The sequence below is a fragment of the Arachis hypogaea genome, chromosome 4 (genome assembly GCF_003086295.3).
Source record: "Arachis hypogaea cultivar Tifrunner chromosome 4, arahy.Tifrunner.gnm2.J5K5, whole genome shotgun sequence".
In the NCBI taxonomy this organism is placed as follows: Eukaryota; Viridiplantae; Streptophyta; class Magnoliopsida; order Fabales; family Fabaceae; genus Arachis; species Arachis hypogaea.
This window is the reverse complement of record NC_092039.1, coordinates 127,167,437-127,192,812: the sequence shown is the minus strand read 5'-3', so window position 1 is coordinate 127,192,812 and position 25,376 is coordinate 127,167,437. Positions and strand designations below refer to the sequence as shown.

The 25,376-nt window shown below is 31.7% G+C and overlaps 4 protein-coding genes and 1 non-coding gene across 7 annotated transcripts; 4 read left to right on the top strand and 1 right to left on the bottom strand.

Annotated features, from left to right (window-relative positions):
* The first annotated feature begins 623 nt into the window (after positions 1 to 623).
* Positions 624 to 4,802, top strand: LOC112744845 (metal tolerance protein 11). 2 transcript variants are annotated; one of them, XM_072234093.1, is made up of 6 exons: positions 624 to 1,135; positions 2,293 to 2,402; positions 2,574 to 2,819; positions 3,122 to 3,202; positions 3,296 to 3,529; positions 4,101 to 4,802. In XM_072234093.1, exons 1-6 carry the CDS (start codon positions 961 to 963, stop codon positions 4,443 to 4,445), a joined length of 1,191 nt encoding a protein of 396 aa, XP_072090194.1. In that variant the 5' UTR covers positions 624 to 960; the 3' UTR covers positions 4,446 to 4,802. The 2 variants fall into 2 exon arrangements, with proteins under 2 accessions (XP_072090194.1, XP_072090195.1); XM_072234094.1 differs by lacking the exon at positions 624 to 1,135 and adding an exon at positions 1,448 to 1,659.
* A 4,991-nt stretch (positions 4,803 to 9,793) lies between these two features.
* LOC112744843 (probable sulfate transporter 4.2) lies at positions 9,794 to 16,271 on the top strand. Of its 2 annotated transcripts, none has more exons than XM_072234090.1 (17): positions 9,794 to 10,468; positions 10,663 to 10,711; positions 11,285 to 11,486; positions 11,990 to 12,158; positions 12,325 to 12,390; positions 12,473 to 12,580; positions 12,917 to 13,024; positions 13,124 to 13,189; positions 13,400 to 13,460; positions 13,596 to 13,723; positions 14,006 to 14,047; positions 14,474 to 14,590; positions 14,956 to 15,007; positions 15,118 to 15,256; positions 15,327 to 15,415; positions 15,660 to 15,736; positions 15,829 to 16,271. In XM_072234090.1, exons 1-17 carry the CDS (start codon positions 10,118 to 10,120, stop codon positions 16,156 to 16,158), a joined length of 2,154 nt encoding a protein of 717 aa, XP_072090191.1. In that variant the 5' UTR covers positions 9,794 to 10,117; the 3' UTR covers positions 16,159 to 16,271. The 2 variants fall into 2 exon arrangements, with proteins under 2 accessions (XP_072090191.1, XP_072090192.1); XM_072234091.1 differs by having other exon boundaries at positions 9,923 to 10,468; positions 11,281 to 11,486.
* Positions 16,272 to 16,338: 67 nt separating this feature from the next.
* On the bottom strand, positions 16,339 to 17,994 carry LOC112744844 (wound-induced basic protein). The gene is made up of 3 exons (XM_072234092.1): positions 17,815 to 17,994; positions 17,326 to 17,488; positions 16,339 to 16,589 (listed from the first exon to the last, which is right to left on the bottom strand). The coding sequence occupies exons 2-3, from the start codon at positions 17,394 to 17,396 to the stop codon at positions 16,517 to 16,519; spliced, it is 144 nt and encodes a 47-aa protein (XP_072090193.1). The 5' UTR covers positions 17,397 to 17,488; positions 17,815 to 17,994; the 3' UTR covers positions 16,339 to 16,516.
* LOC112746598 (U12 minor spliceosomal RNA) lies at positions 17,931 to 18,082 on the top strand. The gene has a single exon (XR_011881555.1). It is a non-coding gene; the product is annotated as a U12 minor spliceosomal RNA (small nuclear RNA).
* Positions 18,083 to 20,490: 2,408 nt separating this feature from the next.
* Positions 20,491 to 22,773, top strand: LOC112744842 (uncharacterized). The gene is made up of 3 exons (XM_072234089.1): positions 20,491 to 20,747; positions 20,991 to 21,096; positions 22,221 to 22,773. The coding sequence occupies exons 1-3, from the start codon at positions 20,703 to 20,705 to the stop codon at positions 22,376 to 22,378; spliced, it is 309 nt and encodes a 102-aa protein (XP_072090190.1). The 5' UTR covers positions 20,491 to 20,702; the 3' UTR covers positions 22,379 to 22,773.
* The last annotated feature ends 2,603 nt before the right edge of the window (positions 22,774 to 25,376 follow it).

Genomic DNA, 25,376 nt, shown 5'->3' with positions numbered 1-25,376 from the left:
TATTTTGTCAACTCTATTTACAGCAATCATAAAAGTCTTTACAAATTGGGAATTCTATTTTTTTTTTTAAAAAAACGTTGAGATTCAGTGAAGGTGATTTACATTTACTTTGATATTTTTTTTGGTAACTACATTTACTTTAATATATTATTTGATTTGTTATTTTTATCATAGAAACATAATCCAAATAAACCAAACCTATACGTATTTTTTGGCTCAGATAAAAAAGGCACTCAATTGGAGACTTCTTGGTAGAATGAATGAACACGCCATGTTTGAGTAGAAACTCTATTGGTAATTATTTTTATATAAAATTATTATTTATTATGATAAAAATTTAGATACAATTAAATTTATATAAAATTGATAATAAAAAATTATTATATAAAAATTTAATTATATTATTTAAATTATTTAATAATTATTAACTATCAATTTTACGTAAAATTGACTGCACTGTTAGGTTTTACTCATAGTATCATTTTCAAAACCCGGGACCAGATTCATCATTCATGTGGCCCTTGCTCCGCGCAAAATCTCATCCGTCCACGTGTACAATACCAAGCCACCACGCGCCAAAACCATCAATCGTCGTCACCGTCCAACAAAACCACCACCACGTATCGCGCGTGTTCCTTACTCTCTTAGTTTCAGCTACTACTCACTCCTTCAGCTCATTTCTTTTTCATGCCTTTCAATTCCCCTCTCACAGTCTCACGTTTCGAAACTATTTCAATTGTGTCTGCATCTTTATTACAAGCAAAGAAGAAAGAAGAAAGTATATCATAGCATCAACACCAACCACAACCACAACCACAACGTTCTCTAAAATGCATCAATGCAATCACAACCGTTGATTCTTCTTCTTTCAAAATCTTGATCTACTTTTTCAGTCAACAACGACGACGGCGAGAACGTTATAAACGACGGCGTTTTAGGGGTTTCTGGTGAACGGAGACAATGGTGGAGACGTTGGAGGTGCAAAGCGACGAGCAGAGATCGCTGCTGTCGCCGGACTCGAACAATGGCGACCGTTCATGGCGGTTGAACTTCGAAGGGTTTCAGATGTCGTCGCCGCACGCGGACAAGCAAGTGAAACCCTCGCGTGGAATCCATGACTGCTACGGTGTTCTAGGTACAGCACAAACGATAAAATCGAAATGTGGAAAAAAAAAAAAAGAAGGAACAAATGAAGAAATAAGATGAAGATAATTGAGTAATGATTCTAATTAGTACCTTAATTTGTAAGTGATTCAAATTAGTACCTCACATCGGTACTTGTCAGATGCTAATTTGATCGGAACTTTACTATTTTGAGGGTGAATTTGAGGATTTACTGACAAATATAAAAAATTTTGCTATAACCTTTTTGGAATTTCTTTCGGTATTGGTTTTGTAGTATATTTTCTTGGAATCTGCTTTTTGTTATGATATGGTGAGGTTAATTTATTTATTGTGAGTGGGAATCTGGAATTTGCTTTCTATGAATGGTTGTAGTTAATTGCGAGCTTGTGCTTCTAGAGTTTTTGCTGTTTCTGTGTGTACGAGAAGGATTTAAGCTCCCTGTTTTATATTCTTTTGTATTTTCTTTTGCTATAAGAGTATACTGATACTATTTAGGGTTAGTTTTTCTCTTTCCGATGGTGGATTTCGTTCAAGGTGAAATTTCAGAGTTTGTCGTTGCATTTATGTTTGTTTGGCCTGGTTTGATAGTATTTATTGGAATTTTGTGTTTTGGCCTAAGGGTCTGGGACTCTGGGTATAAAGTGAAGGTCCTTGTGAAGATTTGGGTGTTTTGGGGTTCTTTCCGTTTGCACAATAAGTTAGTAGCTTTTGGTGATTGAATTGTACACTTTCATGCTCCATGTTTTTAACTTGAAGAAGTTTCATGAAATGACTGGTGTATTAGGTTTTGCATTTGGATTTTGGATCTTTGCCTTGTGTCTTTAAATGGAGTTTTGTTGCTTCTGTGATTCCTGCAGATTTATGGAAGGCTTTGCTTTTCAAGTTAACAATCTGTCCGCTTGTTTTCATATGACTTGCTTACTGTGTTGTCTGGTTTATGGAGACTTTTTTCTTATTATTTTTGTGGTCCTTTAAATTAAGTTTATTTGTACTTGAGCTTTGAGTGTGCTACTGAATTTTCTTCATCCATGAATTCTTATGTGCGGATTTCTTTCTGAGAGGAGGTTAATTATATTTCTAACAAGTTTATTTTGAATGATGGTATCTGTATCTTACTCTTACCTACTGAAATTTGAAATGATATTTCTAAAAGTATTCATTCCTCAGGGCAAGAAGATAACATTGCTGAGTACTATCAGCAACAGGTTGAAGTGCTAGAGGGCTTTAATGAAATGGATGCCTTGGCAGAACGTGGTTTTATTCCTGGGATGTCAAAGGTCTATATTTCATTCTGCTTTCTATGTTTCCAGCTGAGTTTTCCAAACAAATTGATGTCCATATAATCGACTAGAGTAAAAAGTGGTTATATAAATAAGCCACTATTGAAATATATTTTAACGTTCCAAATACATCAGTGCCTTTGGCTGAATATCCAATTTTGTGTACAGGAGGAGCAGGAAAAGCTAGCAAGAAGCGAGACGTTTGCCATCAGACTATCAAATGTAGCAAACATGGTTCTCTTTATTGCTAAAGTCTATGCATCAATCAGAAGTGGTTCCTTGGCCATCATTGCATCCACTTTGGACTCGCTTCTTGATCTCCTGTCTGGATTCATACTCTGGTTTACTGCATTTTCCATGCAAACACCGAACCCGTATCAGTACCCTATAGGAAAAAAGCGAATGCAACCTTTGGTTAGTTCTCCTAATTTATATTCTTTTTGAGAATGTCTGAATATCAACTTATGTTCTTGCCTGTCATACAAAGAGTTGGTATTTTTCTGTTTCCCTATCTTCTTGGCTCTTGGGATTTACTTTATAATTAAATCAGATATTGAGAAAGATTACTATGTTATAGTTTGGTTCTGTTGTGTAATTGCGTAACGCGTACATATGTTCCATGGATAAAGCATAAAAGAAAATTTCATCGATAATTCTCTAACGGATAATTATGTTTTCATCTTGCCACTAAATATTGAATTCAAATCTGGTTGCAGGGGATTCTTGTTTTTGCCTCTGTTATGGCAACACTAGGATTGCAAATTATTTTGGAGTCAATGCGGACACTAATATCAGATGTAAGTTGATTATTGGTTATGAAGTTGACGTACAAACGGATAACAATATATCGTGTTTCTCTAATCTAATCCATTGCATAATAACAACTCCAGGAAAATGCATTCAGCTTGACCAGAGAACAAGAGCAGTGGATTGTTGGTATTATGCTTTCAGTGACGTTGGTCAAATTCCTCCTAATGATCTATTGCCGCTCCTTTACTAATGAGATTGTCAAAGCCTATGCCCAAGATCACTTTTTTGATGTGATCACGAATGTCATTGGTCTCATTGCTGCACTTTTGGCAAATTATGTAGATGATTGGATGGATCCTGTTGGTGCTATCATTGTAAGTGAATATTCCCCCTTTGTTTAATGGTTTGAACTGTGTTATTTTGTTAGCCATAGAAAAGGACACACAAGTCTTCTGCCAAACTCTCCATGAATTTATGTTAAGTTCTGATTCATACCTAGGAGTAAAAGCTAATGAACCAAAATATACAAAAATGATATTTTTTATTCCTCACATTCATTGACAACAGTGACCATCTCTGCATTAGCTTCTGCTGTCCTCCTGTATTTTTACAATTTATTCCTTTTTATGGAAATCAATATCCTGTGCAAATGGGACCTGGTTAGACGATTGCAACTGTCAAATTAGCCTCGTAATTTCTGTAGTCTCTCTTCCATGAATTATTGCATGTTATGATGGTTTGATGCATACAGCATACCTTTTATATCATACTCTAGACTTCTAAGATTTAAAGAACAAGCATTAGTCCTTTTGAGCAGTACCATATTGTGATGGAAGCGATGTCATATTATCACTATTTATGTTTACTTGCCAGCCTATATAATAGCTTGTAACATATAACTTTCAATTGCCTTACTTATGGTTATGGCTGACTCTTCTACTACAGCTGGCTTTGTACACTATCCGCACATGGTCGTTGACAGTGCTGGAAAACGTGAATTCCCTGGTTGGAAGATCAGCTGCACCAGAGTATCTTCAGAAACTAACATACCTCTGCTGGAACCACCACAAGGCCGTGCGGCACATTGACACTGTGCGTGCTTACACTTTTGGGTCTCACTACTTTGTTGAGGTTGATATTGTCCTGCCTTCTGATATGCCCTTGCAAGAGGCTCATGACATTGGGGAATCATTGCAAGAAAAGCTTGAGCTTTTGCCTGAGATTGAACGTGCCTTTGTTCATCTTGATTATGAGTACAGTCACAAACCTGAGCATGCCCAATCCCATTGATAGCAGCAATTAGGAAATGCAATGCCTTGCCATCAATTGTAAATGTGAACCATTTCACTTGGATTCCACTCTAAAGTTGCTAATCTTCCACATAACCCTGTCATGCATCATAAGTTCTTAAATCTCAACTTGGTAATATATGCCCCAAGTGTATGTCATGATAGGAAAATCATGCAGAGATCCTTGAACATCCCAGAGTACTATAGTAGCAGAAATAGATTCCTTGCTTCTACCTCTATTCAGGTACAGTATCACCCATGTATTGTATCTCAATATAGGGTGCTGGTTAAAATGTGCAAATCTAATGTTTTCCTTGGACCAGTTTCATGATTAAACTATAGGATGTGTTTTTTTCTAGTTCATGTTTTTGCCTTCCAATTTTCCGTGATTTCTATGTCTGGTAATTTTGTTGAAAAACAATACATGTGAGGGCTTTAACATCAAAGATCAATCTGGTAAGTTGCCAAATTAAAGATGAATTTCACGTGTAATATCAAGTGATTCGAATATTTAGATAACATACCAGCAAAGGTTATGCATAACTATCATCTTAGATTTGAACATTTCTGTAACTCTTTCACACACACACACACACTAGCTATTTATTTTTTGTGTTGGAGTGCAACTGGTGTTTTCTAATAATGTGGATGGTTAACATTTTTTTTTTGTATGGACACCACAAATCTGAGGTCAGATTTGTGGTTTTTATTTTTTTTAAAAAAAATTACAAATCTGATCTTTAAATTTGTGCTTTAACAATAAAAATTTTTTGAAACATGCAAATTGAACCCTCTGATTTGAGGATTTTGAATTTTTTTTTGTTTTTTTATTCAAAATTTACCCTCAGATTTCTATTCCTACACAAAACCAATATTCAGTTTTCTATTCTACCTAAAATCTGACCCTCAGTTTTCTATCCCTACCCAAATCTGAGTCTCCGATTTGTAGTTTCTAATTTAAAAAAAAATAATTATCTCTATATCCATAAAAAATATACCAACTCTCCATAACTATGTATTATAAACCTCTCCAATTCATTACCAAAAAAATTAGCCCCACACACACACATATATATATAGGGAAGGTCTTTAAATAAATGTCAAAAGAGCTGGTTTTATTTCGTGACGTGCAAATGAGTCTGTGGATCAACCGATGAAGTCAAGGAAGATAAAATATAATATTAATATGCCATGTGCGACACGTTCGACGTATGAAATTCATAATAGATCCAACAAACAAGATATTTATTTAATTTAATGTCCTTTTACACTAAGCATCATTTTCTGTTTTTTGTTTTCTGAGAATGTTAGGGGATAACATTTATTTAAGAGAAAACTGATGATTATCTAATTTTTTAATAATAATAATAATAATATCGTTGTTAAAGAGAAACGTTTTTCTTTTACGTATAGTATAATACGAAATTAAACTAAGACAAACAATGGGACACACTTAATATACTATATTTAAAACTAAAAGTTTATCTCAACTTTGCACGAACCATCTAATTTTGTGATTATACGACAATTTAGGTGTGTTATCCCTAACCATATGCAACCTGACATAAACAATCGAACCACCAAAAAAAAAAAAAAAAACATAGTGCATGAGTCCATGTCTTCGGAACTAAGAATTCATAATATATATAATTACCTGGTCTTATTCGATTCCTTTGTGTTTGATTTCAAAACATGAAAATGATACTACCACTTAAGTCAGAGAGAGTATTTAAAACTTAAAGAGGTTAATAATGTAAATAGAAAACTGCTTAGATAAGGTAACATCTACTGAGAAGTTAGATCTTAAGTTGCGTGTTCAATAAAGACTTGTTAACCTATTTGTTAATTGTAATTAGTATGCGACTATTTCATAACATCTATTGCGTAACACCTCAATATAAAATTCTAAAACATGCGTGATTCTGATTCATAAACCTTGACAAGCAATGAAAGAAAGAAAGAGCAATCACCATCTTTAGAATAATTTATTTAAAACTTATTTTATTCAAGTGATATAATATTCCATCGTTTAATTTCAAGTGACATGATAAATAATAATCTAATAGTCTAATATAATAATGATTAATAACGATTAAACCATGATCTTTGAAAATGTTTGATTTCAAATACGTTTACCACTCCTAAGATACTATAATCCTATCTACATATGCATGTATGTTTCGTAATTAGACGGGTAGTCAACTCACTCGTCTATTTAAATAAGTGTAAATGGTTCAAATCTCGTATTGTGTATGCATGAAAATGAAAATATTGATTAAGGGTGTTCAAATTCAAACCGATCTAAATTAAACCGTTCATTCAATCCAATCTAAACCGAAAATCGATCAAAACCGTATTAATTTGGATTTGATTGGATTTTATTTTTTTTAAACCGCTGGATCGGATTGGATTTCAGATCTACTTTTCATAACCGATCCAATCCAATCCAAACCGCACAATGTGCAATAATATTATTATTTTATTATTATAGTTACAATTATACTTATAACATGTTTAATTTGTTAACATTTTATATTATTCATGTATTATTATTATTTAATAAATATTTTATGTTTAAAATATTATTTATTTATTTATTTATTTTAACTAACCTATAATTTTATTTCTATTATTATGTTATCATTAGCTTTTTGAAATATTATTGAGACTTATTATGTCATTGTTGATTATTTAAAATTTGATGTTGAGACTTGTTATGTGTATTTAATTTTTTTAATTTACAAAATCGCAAATCCAATCTAATCCAAACCGCTTAAAATTGGATCGGATCGGATTTTTTCAAGAAAACCATCCAATCCAAACCGCACCGCAAGTAAAATTAATATTCAGATTGAATGAATTTTTAACTTAAAACCGATCCAAACCGCACCGCGAACACCCCTAATATTGATACATAGATTTTAATGTTCCATAAGCAATTATAGTAAAGTTGTTCATATCATTGACTGTGACAACATCCTTCATACAATAATAAGCACATTATATAGCAACATACATTAAATACAAGTGATGGTCCAATTGCCTATTTTCATGACCTGATTATTACCTGACAAGTTAGGTGCATCATTGTGTAAGTTTGTAACCAAATTTTATTCCATTTTATTTTATAATTTTTTTTTTGTGAAAATACTATTTAAATTTTAATGAACCCCAATTAGTTTGATTTAAGTTAGTGACTAACTCTCTCAACAAACATGTAATGACCAATGGTATATCATTCTAACATATTTTTAAGTTACTCAAAGTACAAAATACAAAATGAAGTTTTTAAGATATATTTGATCCAATCATAGTACAGTGTGAATACAAAAATTCAGTTATAAATTAATCTTTGTGTATAAAAATTATATTTGGCTTTTCAAAAAAAAAGTCATTATATTGTTATAAACAAGTTTGATTATTTGTTTATTATTAATTTGATTATTCTAATAATTATTATTTAATTAAAAAAATATAAATTAATATATATAAATATATAGAAATATATAGAAATATATAATGACTAATTTAATTACTTAATTAACATATTGTATTAAGTATTTTTGCTAAGAAAATGAATATCAAGAGTTTAGATACAGTCTTATTACTGCTTTATTAGTAGATTTTAAATTAATTATTAATTAAAATATATTAAGTGATGAAAAGCAAGTTTCTTTAGATAATTAAATATTCCCATAAGTAGTCAATGACAATAAATTTTCACCATAAAAAAGGTGAACTACTTAACAAATTAGAACCTTACAGCTATATTGATTAAGAGTAGTATATTCCTAAAATTTAAAAGATTAAGAGTAGTATACAATTTTATAAGAAAGCTGATTAAGCCAAATCCATCATTTAAAAAATAGTGAATACCCATCTGACCCTGACAATTATCTCAAAAGGACAATGGGACTTTTAAAAAAAAAAAACATCTAATTCGGTCTCTGATCTTTTTTTTGGAATTGATTAACTCCTGTACAAAAAAAAATAATATTAACTTTTTTTTAGTACAGAGACTTCATTATCCTTTCGAAGTAATTATTAAAAAATGAGTTGAGTTTTTTTTTTTTATTAAAGATCTCGTTGTCTTTCGAGATAATTATGAAAAACTATTTTAAATTTTTTTCTTTAAAAAAGAATCTTGCTTGTAGTTGCAGCGTATCCCATAATATTTTTAGATCTTCATGAAAAGACGTCTAGGTTCACGTCAATCATTCAAAGTTGAGCTACTTATTATAAATAATATAAAATTTACAGCTAATAATATTATGACAAATGTCTTCATTGTTCATTATTTATTTGCTTTTGTGAAAATATGATTGGCTTTCTATAGAATTAATTCAACCCACCAATACGGGCACATACATTATTGGCCACCATTTCGAATTTCCCAATAGATCATATGGCATATCAAACGATGAATAACTAATAATGAAATCCTATAAGAAATTATTAATTTCATCATAGAGTAAATGATATTTTGTCCTTTTATGAGGGGAAGATTCATTTTTTTTCCACCTCACTATTCGATTCATAAAGTGGAGCTTAAGCCATATTTGACTAATAAACCATCAAATAATAAACAAGTGAAGATTTGGTTTCCCAATTCCCACGTTTCTTCTTTCTTTCCCTCCAATTATTCATAGGAAGAATACTAAATCATACCGATCAATATTTTCAAAAATATTTATAATTTAAACTCATATATATATTAGTCCTAAATAATATATAACTCACAATTAATCACTAAAATTTCAATCATTTTGAAGATTTGAATATATATATAAAATTTAATTTTGATAAAATAATTTTACACGTGTATTTAATTATTTAATACTGTATTAACAAAAATAACTTCCTTTCACTTTGATATCGTGAATAATAATCATAAAAAAATAAATGTGATTATATGACTATTAAAACATTTTACATTATTAATACATTAAAATTAAACTATATATATAATACATATCAACTGAATTTTTTTTAATGTGACACACTAGCACTTAAATTCAATAATACATGATTATTCATATATTTTTTAGTTTAATAGACTAAAAATTAATACTTATTTAATCAAACAAATCAATTGACTAATTTGACCAAACTAAATTGCATATTTAGAACACTAAATATGAGATCTATACAAATATCTAAGAAATAGTAATATAATTTACAAAACTGAGTAAAATCCACATTTGTTTAACTGTTAAAATTTCTACAGGAGAAATTGACTAAAAGCTTTTCACATGACATCAGTTAGATTATTTCTCAATCAACTTTCCTTATTCGTCATTATTATCATTATTATTATTATTATTATTACCAAAGATATGAAGACTTGAACCCACAACCTCTTAAATGAGTACGGAGAGTTTATGTCATTTGAGCTATTACTCGTTGGCTATTATTATTATTATTATTATTATTATTATTATTATTATATAAAAGATTTTTGTGTCCCATCTTACCCTTGAGTTCTTCTGATTTGTGTCTCATTCAGTTTTTCTTTTCCCTTTTAATTCTCCATCACTACCTATGCCTATGCGCCACAACCACTAGTTAGTTATACTTTCAAACTTTCAACTTCGAAACTCATTCCCACGCGCCACACGCGCCACGCACGCGCATGCTCTGAAATACCATCACCGAAATGCGCCGGCGCTGCGCATGGAGATAACCTACGCATCCCCCAGCTTCGCCGACCTCTCTTCCGCCTCCATGACGTCGCCGGCGACCAACACTACCTCCGCCGCCGCCGGAACAGCCACATCCCGTCCGGTCAGGATCATCCCCCTTCAGCACCCGAACATTACGAGGACGTCTTCTTCTTCGTCTTCCTCGTCGCCGTCGCCGTTTCCGTTCTCTCGGTGGGCGATGAAGCTCCGGCGAATGACGTGGATCGAGTGGATCGAGTTCTTCCTACCTTGCATGCGATGGATTCGCACTTACAAATGGCGCGAGTACTTCCAGACCGATCTCATGGCCGGCATCACCGTCGGCGTCATGCTCGTTCCTCAGGTAACTCATGCTTTTTTCGTTGCCGAGAAAAAACGGAGGAAAATTTGAATGAGTTCTTATTTGAATTGCTAAGTTAAGTTCGTGTTTGGTAAATGATTAATTGTTAATAGATAATAGTTTCTTTCTTAATCTGTGATTTCATTATAAGCTGTTTTTAACTAAGCTGCTTATTGCTCGTTCGTTCGTTCATGCAGTCGATGTCTTATGCAAAATTAGCAGGACTGCAACCGATATATGGACTTTGTAAGATTGCTCATCTCTGCTATGATGTTGAACGGTTAATGAAGTTTTTCGATTATGCATGTAACGTAGTTAAGCATAGCTTCATGAATTTCTAAATTTTACTCATCTCTCTCTCTCTCTCTGTTTTTGAGTGATTGTATGTGGGAAAAGGTGATAGAGGCCAATGGCAATGTTTTCTTTACTGGAAGAACTAAAATAGTAGATGAGAAAGAAAAAAAGATGAGCAAATTGATACAAAATTATGAACGAGTTTTTCCAACTTAGACAAAACCAATAGAACTCTCAAGTTGTTGACATTGTTTGATTTAGATTCAAAAATAGTTTTCTTTTCTTTTTTTTCTTTTATCAAATCATCTATGCACAAAATAAATATATACCGTGTCTTCCAAGCATCTCCCAGAGTTTGATTCTTACGAATCAAGTGTTGTTCATACCATGCTAATCTTAAAACATGCTATACTTTTGCTTTCATTACTTTTGTAGCTTGCATTATTTGTGTGTCATATATTTTTGTTGCTTATATCCTGAAGTTCTATGTAATATTTTGTTATTGATGTTATCTTTGCAAGGAAGACTCTGGATTTGTTCCCCTATTAGTGTATGGGCTATTTGGTTCTTCTCGCCAGCTTGCAGTTGGTCCAGTCGCATTGGTTTCTCTCTTATGCTCCAATGTGCTAAGTAGCATAGCTGACCCATCCAGTGAATTATACACAGAACTGGCAATACTATTGGCTCTTATGGTTGGGATAATGGAGTGCATAATGGGAATCTTGAGGTATTTTTGTCATTCTCATTTTCTGAATATAGGTTTAGTATTTTACCAAGGCTATGGATACATGCATGGGCATTTCCTTAAACGTTGTTTCTCCCTTTATGTACTGGTATCTGAATATCTGATAATTTAACCAAATATATAGTTGTACTTTATTTTCACCATGCGTGTTAAATTGATCAAATAATTATTTTGATACAATGCCTTTGAATCGATATAGGGTTGTGTTAGGCTTGTGATATTGTCCTAATGTATGGACACGATGTAATGATGTCTTTGGATTCATTTGGAATATGGCTTTATTACAATTAAGGTTAAGGACGATAAACGTGCTTGTATAAATTGACATGATGATTCTAACGGATTAATTGAAATATGAGTACCGTAACCAAGAGGAGGGATGGGACTCTTATGGCACCTGTTATACTTCAAACAAACAATTGAGCATCAACCAAGTTTTTTCTTATGAAAAGGATTTTAAGATACTTGTCTTTTGGTTGTTTCAGGCTGGGGTGGTTGATTCGTTTCATTAGCCATTCAGTGATATCTGGGTTTACAACTTCTTCAGCTATCATCATTGGTTTATCTCAAGCAAAATACTTCTTGGGATACGATGTAGTCAATAGTAGCAAAATCATACCACTGGTTGAGAGTATAATAGCTGGAGCACATAAGGTATGCATTACCGTCCTTGCGTTGCTTGGTTAACTTGAACTAGAATCAGTGCATGTATGACTTTCTAGTGAATTTTCAAGTAAATAAGTTGTTGTTCATATAACTATCATGGAAAATTGTTCCTTCTGCATTTCTTTATTAACAGAGGAGGTTTTCCCATTTGTAGTTTAAATGGCAGCCTTTTGTGATGGGGTCAATTATGCTTGCAATACTACTTACCATGAAACACCTGGTATGTATATGTCCGGTATTTGCTAAAACGTTTACCTTTTCGTGTCAGCTTCCTATTCATTGTGTTGACATTATACATTCAGGGAAAATCAAGGAAGCAGCTAAGATTTTTAAGAGCCGCAGGTCCCCTCACTGCAGTAGTTCTGGGAACTATCTTCGCGAAAATATTTCATCCATCATCAATTTCTCTGGTGAGTACCTAAAAAGATGTGACAAACTATTGGCCTTGCAATGCACTGGTCATATTAATACTCAAACATTTGACTCTCATGGTTCTACAATGCTCAAGAAACTTATTGCATACTTCCATGTCCTCTGATTATTACCCTAAATTACTGTCATAAATGAGAAAAATGTGCTTTGTTATTTGTACAGATAATTGATTTTTGTATTATACGTGACTGTAGTATTCAGAGTTTTGGACTTTGGGTTATTCTCTTTGAAATAATAATTGAGAGCTATTGATACATGAAGCTGATCAAATCCAATGTAACAAACTGATTAATATTGTACTGACTTTTGACTAGGTGGGAGATATACCTCAGGGCCTTCCGACATTTTCTGTTCCTAAAGCTTTCGGGTATGCAGAATCTTTAATTCCAACTGCTGCTCTTATAACTGGTGTGGCGATATTGGTAAGGTCTCCTTTTTTCTTTCATTGGGTTTTTCTATTTGAGCTTAATTAAAATAGTAGCTTGGCAGTTTGTTCTAGAATCACATAAATTTCCAAACAGGAATCTGTGGGTATTGCCAAGGCATTAGCAGCTAAAAATGGGTACGAGTTGGACTCAAATCAAGAGGTATATCTCTTTCCAAAGCATTTACAATGCCTGTTTGTTGCAGTTGTATAGAAGTATCTCCAGTCTAGTTATCCGTCCTGAGATACGGGATGGATATTGCTAGTAAAACTCATAGCAATTATTGGATTGGATACTTTTGGTTTTTTCTTTTATTTCATGTTTATGCAATAATCCAGATTGTATTTAATTTGTTTCTGGTTTCCTGGATAGTTGGTTGGGCTTGGTGTTTCGAATGTTCTTGGCTCATTCTTTTCAGCATACCCTACTACAGGTGAGACTTCTGTGTGACTCTGAAAATATTTAGCTTTCTGCCATACCAAAGCATCAATTGATTTCGGAATTATGACCTAACTAGCTCAAAAAATATATTGAAATAATTTTCATTTATTCTGAATGAGTAATACAGGTTCATTTTCAAGGTCAGCTGTTAACAATGAAAGCGGTGCCAAATCTGGAGTATCTGGGATTGTTTCTGGAATTATAGTGACCTGTGCACTTTTGTTCTTTACTCCATTGTTTGAGTACATACCTCAGGTTTGTTTTCATGTCTTTTATAGACCATATGCTGTGGTTGAAAAGGTTTTTCTTGCAGTTGTCTGTTTCAGACTAAATAAGTTCAAATGGAGATTCTACTACAGCGACATGCTGGAATTCAATCATAAAACTTAGAACAATGTTCACTAGTAAATAGCATTAAAATTTGAGAAATTATTTAACTTTATCTTTCCTTTCTATTGAATTTAAACTTCTTTCTCAATATGCATTTTCAGTACTGAGTTAGTGCTTACTATGAATTTTATTGTCCCAAAAATCCAGTGTGGTCTTGCTGCTATTGTTGTCTCTGCTGTGATAGGTCTGGTAAGAATTCCCCCTTTCTACTAATGAATTTATTTCATGTTCAATTTCTGTGGATAGTTAGAAGTGATATATTTACTTAGTTCTGGAGGAAAAAAACGAAGGAAGAAGTAATGTTAGTACTTTTATGTAGTGGAAAATCGGAAAACGTAATTAGAGTTTACTTCTATCTTTGTTCTCACTGCTATGAGATATTGTTTGATCATTTTATTTTAGCTTGGATACGATGAAAAATCAGCTCATTAGTAATTTTTATACGTTAAATGTCTTCTTTTCTATCTCATCTAATTTTCAAAATTTGTTGATTCGAGAGATTATCTTTTGTAGCAGCTAAATCATTTATTGTCATGCTCATCTAAACTCAATTGTGAATGTTTTGTAGGCTATCGCTTTTTCCACATCTCAGTATTTACTTTATGATTCTTTCAGGTAGATTATGATGAGGCCATCTTTTTATGGCGTGTAGATAAAAAGGATTTTCTTCTTTGGACCATTACTAGCATTACAACGTTGTTCTTTGGTATTGAAGTTGGTGTACTTGTTGGGGTGAGTACAAGGTGAACTAAAAATGCATATTCATTATGGAGTAGTCTTTATATGGTCAGGCATATTCTTTATGGAATAGACTTTTTATTGGATAGAACCCTTCTTGTTTCACTCGGAGATGATGGATAAGCCATTTCTTAGGGTGTTGATCTCATTCCAATGGAACTATGTAAGATGATTTCTTTGTATTTGTATTTGATCGGATACGTGTTCGCTCACATAATAAATTGACACCCTAAAGCCTGAACATTGTCATCTTGATTTCTTAGGATGTTTATTTTTAGTAGTCTTGCAAAATTAGTTGCATTCTCTATATTCTAAGCTAATCATTTTTTCTGACTAGTGATAAGGTTTTGAAATTGTAGGTTGGTGTCTCACTTGCCTTTGTCATTCATGAGTCAGCAAATCCACATATTGGTAAGTTGATTGGTCTAGTAATAGTCTTTAGACTCTTTAGATTATTCTTGTGTTATCTTGTGAAAAACACTTTAGTATTGTTGACATTATTATTTTGCTGTGAGCTGCAGCTGTTTTGGGTCGTTTGCCAGGGACAACTGTTTATAGAAATGTTAAACAGTATCCTGAAGCATATACATACAACGGAATTGTAATAGTTCGTATTGATGCTCCTATTTATTTTGCAAACACAAGTTATATAAAGGACAGGTAAGAAACCATTTGTAGTTAGAGTTTCTTTCTAATCGAGTGCTTTAATTCAATTAGTGTTTTCCATCAGGTTGCGGGAATATGAAATCGATTTTGTTAATTCTACAAGCCGCTGCCCCGAGGTTGAAAGAATTTACTTTGTGATTCTAGAGATGGCACGTAAGTCTTGCCTTTTTTCACAAATTAGCATACTGCATACGCCGTAACCTCAATTCCACATTTCTGGGCATGATTATGAACAAATTAAATTCTGGACATGCTCTGATTTGTCTCCTTGACACTATAATTTTCCCTTTTTCAGTTTTGTATTCTGTCTTTGATGTTCTGATTAATGATCATTGAAAGTACTTTCCTAGTTAAGAAACACCAAAAAAATTTTCATATGGACTTGTGATGATTGCAGCTGTGACCTATATAGACTCTAGTGCTGTTCAGGCTCTGAAAGACTTGTATCAGGAATACAAATTACGGGGCATCCAGGTACAACGAAATTTCATTTACACTTCAATTCGAATGTTCAAAATTCTTCCCAAGTATCATTACCACCAACAAAATTGGGTTGTTACTTGCAGATTGCAATATCAAATCCAAGCCCAGAGGTTCTTCTTACCTTGTCTAGGTCTGGGGTGGTGGATCTGATCGGCAAAGAGTGGTACTTTGTGAGGGTACATGATGCTGTTCAAGTTTGCTTGCAGCGTGTTCAAAACCTTAAAGGAGTATCCAACGGTTCATCAAGAGCACCCACTTTTTCAGAAGACAAACCAAGCTTGTTTGAGCGATTACTAAAACAGAGAGGAGAAAACTTGTCAATTACCGACTTGGAGTCTGGTAATGGCAGACCTCCACCCTCCAATAATGACAAAGCTTCCCATCTGGAACCGTTGTTACCAAAACAACAGTGAAGTTTTCTTTCTAGGTTTAGTGTAAAAAAAATGTATTTGCCATTATTTTGAATTGTATGATTGTTGTAAAATGTACTGAATAAACTTTCAAGCAATAATTTTTTGTGAAACTATCACTTTTTGTTATGCGTTTTGGATTGTTTATATTCAAACATTGTCTCGAGTTGCAAAGGAAATGCATTTCAAACAAAACTAACTTCTCAGTTCATTAAATTGTTTCCATCACAACTCACAAGGTCTTGATTATCAACCCTAATCACTATTACAATTACCAGAGTGACTGGCGACACATAACAGATACGCATAGGACCAATACAACAACCTATGTCCCTAATTCATTCTTATAACCAAGCTTCTGTCACTCTGTCATAACAGGTTTGTTCTCACTGGCTTTCGGTCTTTGCTCTTTTGGCTTCTGCTCCTCTGTTTTCCTGAAATACAAGAAGAGTTCCTTATTATTAGTCTAAACACAACATCAAAAGTCATTAAGAAAAATGAGCAAAACAAAAGTTCATATATACAGTGGATTAAATTTTTCAGCATTTAACCAGAGTAACAAGAACCTATACCAATGACCAACAACACTTGATGAAATAAGGCTTGTTTTTCGTGATATATATTATCACTCTAATAAAATATTTCCAACATCACTAAATAAAGTGCTTTTTAACAGAATATATCACTTTAAGAATATTCAAAGCAACTGCTGCATAATTCAAACACCATAAGCACCAAGCTGAGGTTAAGTGCCACAAAGCTTGAGCTGGAAATGTGTGTATTCTTTAATCCTACTTCTCTTTTTTTTTTTCATGCACATATAAAGAAGAATTTTCAATACACAGAAATGAAAAATCAACAAAGTACGAGTTAATCTGCTGATAAAATTACACAATAATAGCATTGCATAATTCACAAGAATAAAAACAGCATATGTTTTATTCAAAACTTTCCATTTAGCATAAACAACACTCTCCAAACAAGCACACAAAAATTTCTCAATATAAACGCACTAAAGGATTGAAATTTCACAATAAAAAAAAAAGGTATGCTCAAAATCATAGTACATATTCTGTTCTACAGAACATATCATGAACCCTAAGTCCCTAATTACACAATTTAGCAAAAAACGTCGAACGAATCATTGAGAGAGAGAGAGAGAATAAAAACCTCTTATCGGAGGAGCCTCCCTTCTGGCTAAGGAAGGAACGGAAGAGAGGAGAGTTAACGTCGTAAATCATTGTCGCCTTTGTCTTCTTCTGATTGCGGATGAGGAAACCCTAGTTCTCTTTCTTCCTTTGAGATCGCGCAGTTTCTGCAATCTTCGGTCTTCCTTCAAAAAGCAATTTATACTTTAGAGAAGACGAGAACGATAAAATCACCTCCAATTGGGCCGTATTTGGGCCTAGTCCAGTCCTTGTTAAGCCCATAATAGGACCCGACAAGAGCCACAACAAACAATTATTACTAAACTAGACAACTAGTAGTACTTGTTTGTAAGTTGTAAGTTATAAGCAAGCATATATGAGCTAAACAAATTAAGCTGCAACGTAGAATCTCTGGGATTTAAACACCCACAAACAGCATAAAATGAATAAAAGTCCTTCAATCTCTGAAAAACACATGATTTATGCAAAGATGGAGTGAGTTTGAACATACAATTATCTATGTTATAGTGTGGTATCACTTTGTTTATTTTGTCCTACATCGACGGATAAAGCTTTTGAAGCAAAGGAAGAGGTGTATAAATTGAAGAGAAGGAGCAACGGTAAAAGGTGCCTTAAACTAATGAGTAAGGAAAACAAAGCAAGTGGTGGGAGCCGCTTGCAGCGCTGAACCAAAAAGGCGCAAGAATTTATGGAGGGGTTATAGGCTGGCCAGGTGTGGACGCTGCTTACTTTGCAGGACCCACTTGTGCGGGCCTCCCAAGCCCAAGCCCCCTAATTCAGTTTCAAAACTTCACTTTTTTAAATTCTATCATCAATTTATTTTTGGCTCAACCAAAAATGTCTTAAAACTATTGTTCTAGTCACTGTGACCAATCCAATAACAGTGTTTCATAGGTGTCACTGATTCAAATTTCAATAAACTCAAAGCAATACTTCACTGTTTTGAGTTGTTCCCTCAATAAGCTTTTATTTGAAACACCAATTTTATTTGATTTTGGATTTCTGGTCTTTTGACTCTTATGCTACTCATCAAACTAATAACATCATTTATGTTTGTGTGGTATACTCAATTATTCACTTCCCTAGCCAAAAAGTTTGCCATCGTTGCTTCTAAATTTGCAACTATTGACAAAACTCTTTTCTGAGGAAAAGCAGGGAAAGGTGGCGAGTGATGGAGAAAACCAGTGAAAAATCTTGCAAAACCAGTGTTGAATTCTAATTAACTTATGTATAACTCACCTTTTAAGTCTAACTACTTGTTAGTTAACTAAGCACAATAATCTTACCATCTGAACCTGTTAGAAGCTCCCACTTCAAACAGCTAACTGATCATATCTGTACCTGACTTTAGGTACTAACTATACTATCTCTGTCTATAAGTAGCAAACGACTTATGTATTTAATTCAAATTTTATAAAAATATTTAGATAATTATTTAAAAAATGAATACAAAAAAATGAAACAAAATTTAATTTCTAGATCTCTTTTTCATTTTTCTTAAAACTTTTTCTACTATTGCACAAAAAAAAAAAATCACAAAAGATATCCATTTGCCATGAGATTATAAAATTATTAAATTTTAAAGATGAAAATATTCTACTTTTTTTAATCACATTTATAAAATATTGTATCAAAACTCATTTCTAAGTCTCTTTTTTAGAATATAAATTTAATATTTAATTTTTTATTACATTTTAAATTTTTTTAGATATTTTTCATTTTGATCTTTCAAAAATATTTGTTAGTGTCAAAATCTTTGGAGGCAGTCTTGTAATTTACTTGAGACCTATTGAAAATGTATAGGACTCATACTCATCTAAGAGAGATGTTAGTTGTCTAATTATAACTTATAACATTGTTGTATTTTTAATCTACTTACTTAACTGAGATTTAAAATAATGATAGTCTAGGAGTAGCTGATATAGCATTTTTGTATTTCAAATTGTGCATTTATTGATATATTTAATTTTGTATATAAATTATAGCTAACACATAGGTATGGGAATATTTATGATTTATTTATTATTCTTCATTTTAATATATAATATTTCAAGATATTTGCTGTTGTATTATTTATATAATATTAAGAGAATCTAAAATGAACGGGCTATATTAAACTCTATTTTACCTGAAAATGAAAAATCATATTTTTCGATTATCAACAAGACACTCAAAGTTGCTCAGAATTTTAATTGTGACAATAAATTTATGTATGATTTTTCATACTACCCTATTCAAACTGTTGTTTTTCTTGAAAAGCTATAAATATTGTTAGAAATGATAAAAAATTTAAACTAATTAAAGCTTATTATAAACTATATATTTACATTAGTTAACTCCAAATAAAATTTTTTCATAAATATAGTAAATTTAATGTTGATACACTATCAGTGTAAGGTAGTTTTATACGTGCATCCAATTATATAATGTCACTTCAGTAAACATAACTACTTTTTACATTGACCACATAAATGGTTATCGAAAAAACAGATATAATTACACGATTTTGTAAAATGATAAGTAAATACCCAACCCTTGATAATTACCTCGAAAGGACTATTAAGCTCTTAAGAAAAAAAACCCAACCCAGCTTCTGAACTTTACTTTTATGGCTTTTATGGGACTGATTAGCTCTTGTGTTAAAAAAAAAAACAAAAAAACCACACTGCCACAAAAGTTAATCAGTCCCATAAAAATAAATCTCAAGAGTCGGGTTGGATATCTTTTTTTTGTTAAGGCCTCGTTTTCTTTTCGAAGTAATTATCAGAGACTGTTTAAGATTTTTTTCTAAAACGTTTTACACTGTCATTATTGTATCAAAATCAAACTCGAATATAATTTCAGAGCTAATGAACCAAATGTGATGATATTGACCTATGCCTGAACACAATGGGAAATAAAAGCATGGGCAAAAATTGGATGGTGGCAAATAAAACCATAGGTTTTGTAGAATGATGAAAACTTAGTTGTTTCTACATGGATCCATCACCCATGCATTAAGCTCATGATGATGTGTTAACCAGAAATCCCTAATGTTGTTTCAATGTTTGTCTTTTTAGGGAAAATATGTGTGGGGATGTCCCACAAATCACGTGGAGGGGTGGGTCCATGCACAAGACATACAAAGAATTGGTCATTTACAATCTCCTCTAATCCCCTCTCAACCAATTATCATTTATCTTTCACGTGGGACACTTTGTCCCACCTTTCATTTTTCCCTTTATATAATGTTCTACCTCTTCTTTCATTTTCTTTCATAATTATTAAGCATAAGATCTCAACAATACAATAAACTACTTGCATTGCATATCATCATCATCTCTTTGATCATTCACTATTTCCTTCACTACTATTTAGCAACTATTATTGGATCATATCATGGGAGATTCTTCTTCTTCTTCTTCTGCATCATACATTCATATGGTTAGTTTAATCATATTTACATGTATATTAATTTTGGTATAGTGTTGATCATCATATATTTATATATCATGGCTATGTTGTTGGTTTTAGTTAGTTTAAGAATTCTCTTTGTTGTAAATTTTAATATGTTATAGTTTTTTTTTTTACAATTTTTTTCTTATATATTAATTATAAAAGAAAATTTCATATCTATGTTACCATTTTAATTAGTTTTTTTTTTTTTTGGTGTGAAAATGAAATTAGGTGCAGCACTTGATTGAGAAGTGTTTGATCTTTCACATGACAAAGGAGGAATGCATGGAAGCTCTCTCTAAGCATGCAAACATTAAGCCTGTCATAACTTCCACAGGTATATAAATATACAGAAATGTTTGGTAACTAAAATAAATTAGCCAAAAATATCTAAAATTTTTTGACTATTTTTTTGTTTCTCTAGTATTATCGATAAATATATATGTTCTTTATCACTAGCTTTGATACCTATTTTTTGTTCTTATATTATATGTGTTGTTAGTTATTAAACATAACAAATTAATTAAACCACATGTATATAGAAGTAAAGAGCATATATACACAATAAATGTAAGATACAAATCCATGGCTTAGCTTGCAAAGTTGATGAAGAGATAATTAATAGTTGAATGATCATTAACATAAATTAAATTAAAGGTTGAATTTCACACCTAGTTATTTTATATATCTATGACTACTCATGATGACAATTTGTATAACTAGTTTGATTCGGCTTATAAACTATGTTGAATCTGAAATTAAATTAAACTTTTGATAATATATATATTAATCAAAAGCTTTTTGTTCATGTCCATCTTAAAAAATTATCAAGCCGAACACAAGACTACTCATATTTTTAGGATGCATAATTCATCTTTAATTTGACTTTCATTTAAGAATTTAATCTTTTAAGCTCAGATTAACATGTGCTTAATTTATTCTTATGCTTCAAGTCTAAAAAGGATTGCACTGTAACTAATTAAGAAGCATGTTAACTAATTAAAAACATATATAACTAGTGAGTTAGTTTAAAGCCTTTATTTGTTATTAATCATCATCATCAACTTTCTTGTGTGTTAAATTTAGCCCATCATGTTGTTAATTAAAGGTGCATAATAATATAAATAGTCTCATATATATAATTAGTAGAATTCAATTCCATCCCCTACTCATATACATGTTCCACATACTCAAAATTATACATATAGCATGCATCATGCATGTATGCATAAGTTGAATAGATATATAATAGTCTCATAATAAATTTTTATATATTGAACAATAAAAATTAATTAATTAATTAAACACACATATTTTCAATAATGTTAGAAAAATAAAAGAATACCGTCTAAATTTATCTTATTTAATATTTATTAATTTTAATAATAATTAAAAAAATTAAATAAAATAAATTTTAATTTTTTTTTGTTATAAAATATTTTGGTATATTTATATATGCAGTATGGAATGAGTTGGAGAAAGAGAACAAGGAATTTTTTGAGGCATATAGTGAGTCTAAGAGCAAAAACGACCGAATGTCTGAGGAAGAGACAAACCAAATGATACAGAAGATGATCTCCGATTCCTCTTCTTCTTCTAAAGGTTCTACCAACAACTAATATAATATAATATATAATTATTAATAATCACATTATTCCCATTTTTATTTATTGAAAACGATTTCTCAGACCTTTGTGTTCAGTTCCTCATCATCAAATTCCCTTGGCTTGTAATGTAACCAACCAAAACACATAGCTTCTTTCTCTATCTTTAGTAGTGTATGTTTGTGTTATTCCTCTTTTGTTATTACATTACTATTATTGCATGTGTATTGTGGTCCCTTCTTTCTATATATATATATATATATATGTAATATTAATTAAATTATGCTTATGCATGCTGGATGCATGCATGGATCGTTTTTATGTATGTATTATTATATTGTTGCAATGTTATACTAATCTATGATATATGATATGATAATTACTAATAAAGTGTTAATTTGGTGGTGGTAGTTGGGCTTTATTCATTCTAATCTTTTAATTTTGTATTGATAATAAGTCGATTATCTCTATACATCTTATTAACTCTCAGGCTTATATACAGAACAATCTTCATCTCTTTAAATTGGGTATTAAATTGAGTTTATCGAATGATTATTAATAGTTAATTTAGATACTAGTTAAGTTAAAAAAAATTAAAATGAAAAAAAGAAATCATATGATAGAAAGAGATAACAAACGAAGAACAAGCTAAAATCTTATTAAGGAAGAGAAAATGAACATCCCCATACTATTTAGAATAACCATCTGAGTACTAGGGATAATAAATATCTTTTCAAAAGCTTAAACCGATTTTGGAGTTCACCAAAGATCAAACTCTTGACTTTTCGGATCTAGAGCTCTAATACCATGTTATGATACTACTCATCCCAAAAGTTTCAGTTGATGGAAAAATATAACACTAATAGTTATATCTCTAATACTCCATAAACTTCTATTGTACATATTGTACAAATATTCTATTGGCTCCTCATACTTTTCCTTTGTACATACATATATTAATAATCTAAACGAAGAAGCTGATCGGCAATGGACTCACCGCTAACAAGAAGCGCGATGCAGCTGGTACTGACAAGCGGAGAAAAACGGCGGCAAGGATTTGCGCGCAAAAGTGTGTTTCGCGCCTTTGTCCCTTTGTGTTCACGCGAGGAAGAGAACAAACTACGAATTTGATTCTGGAAACGGTCGAAGGCAATGAGACAAGGGTGGATCGGCACCACGTGATTTCACGGTGACACAGCGGAGCACGGTAGAGCAGGAAAGAGTTCTGCGTACTCTACACTCTTCTTTGACGGGTTCCTTAATTTATTGATTTTGGGTACTCTGAATTGAATTTGGGTAAAATCACTAAATGGATTGGGGTTAACGGCAGAACTTAGTGGAATCGACACTAATTCACTACAATTCGGCGTCAAATTGATGATTTGGGAAGAGATCGCAGTTATCCTCTAAAAATTGTTGCTGTTGAAAAAACGGCAAACAATTTGCCGCCGCTATTCTCTGCTCGCTTCTGTTGTAGTGATTTATTGAGTGATTGTTTTATTTCTCTATTTAAATAAGTGTTAAATTTTAAATTTTGTTTTATCTATACAACGATTTAATAATCATCAGTAAATCTTTAGACAAAGTCTAATTTTATAGTAAATCAATTCTTAATTTATTAAGTTGGAATAGTATCGTAAAAAACAAAAGAAGAAACAAATAAATAAATAATGAAATAAATGTGATATATACGGAAGGAGCACGGAAGTTTGTTACATTACATGGCCCTCATAGGACCATAAATGGTCTCACCATATCTAATGTAAAAGCTACATCATCCATAAGCTAGCAAATAAAAGCATGCCACGTCAGCATCAGTAAGATTTCTACCTTTAATTTGATCTATGATGTTGATGGATACATATAAACGTTGTATGTTGAGGTGGGCAATGTGGTAATTTGTCTTTGTTCTACCCTAATACACACATATTGACACAGAGAAAGCTAAGTCATCATCATGCATAAAACATTAAAACTCAAATGTAATGTCAACATTACATTATAGACGACGATCCAAGATATTTCCACCATATAATAACTATTTTCTTATTTAATTTGAAATGTGTAAGCATGATCATGACTTAGCTTCAATCATACCTTTGGTTCTTTCTAGAACGTTTTTCAAAATATATAAACGAGTAACAAAGTATCGTTTTTATCCCCAACGTTTAGGGTAAGTACTATTTGTGTCCCTAACGTTTAAATCGTCTTATTTGTATCCTTAATATTTATAAAAGTGATTTAATGTTATCCTACTATTAATTATACTAACCAATCAGATTATATTTTTCAATTATTCTCACTTAAATGTATTCATTCTCAATTAGGTCTTATTTGGATGTGTTCGATTTTAATTTTATACCCACTATTTATGTTTAGATTCAATTATGTCCTTAGAAAAGTGAATTATGTAAATATTGTAGGAATTAGTTTCAACATTTGATGAGCTATTTTTGGAGTAGATCATCGATTCTATCCTAAACATTTGTATTCTAACTTCAAGAAGAGATTTTTAAAACTCAAATTAAATCGCTCATGATGTGTAATTAATGACAGGATAACATTAAATCACTTTTACAAGCGTTAGGGATACAAATATGACGATTTAACGTTAAGGACAAAAACGATACTTTACTCAATATAAACTATCCTTAATTATCAACAAGTATCCCATACAAATCTTAAATAAAATTTATTGGTTTAATTATTGAATTAACTTTTTCTTTTAGTCAATAAAAAATTCAAACACAATGTTGAAGGAAGATACAAAAAGAGACAAGACAGCAAATATGAAAAAGTTGATTGAATATTGATCAATATCGAAAAAATCGGTGAGTTGTGATATTCTAATGGAGTATCTAGCGTAAAAAAAATGGTTATAATTATAAGAAATTCTTTGTAATTAAGATTGAAAATCACAATATTTGTATAGAATAATTTTTCACGTACAAGCGTTTTTTTTATATAAGTCTTTACAAGTCATTTATATTAACGCGCTTCGAACCGTTACTGT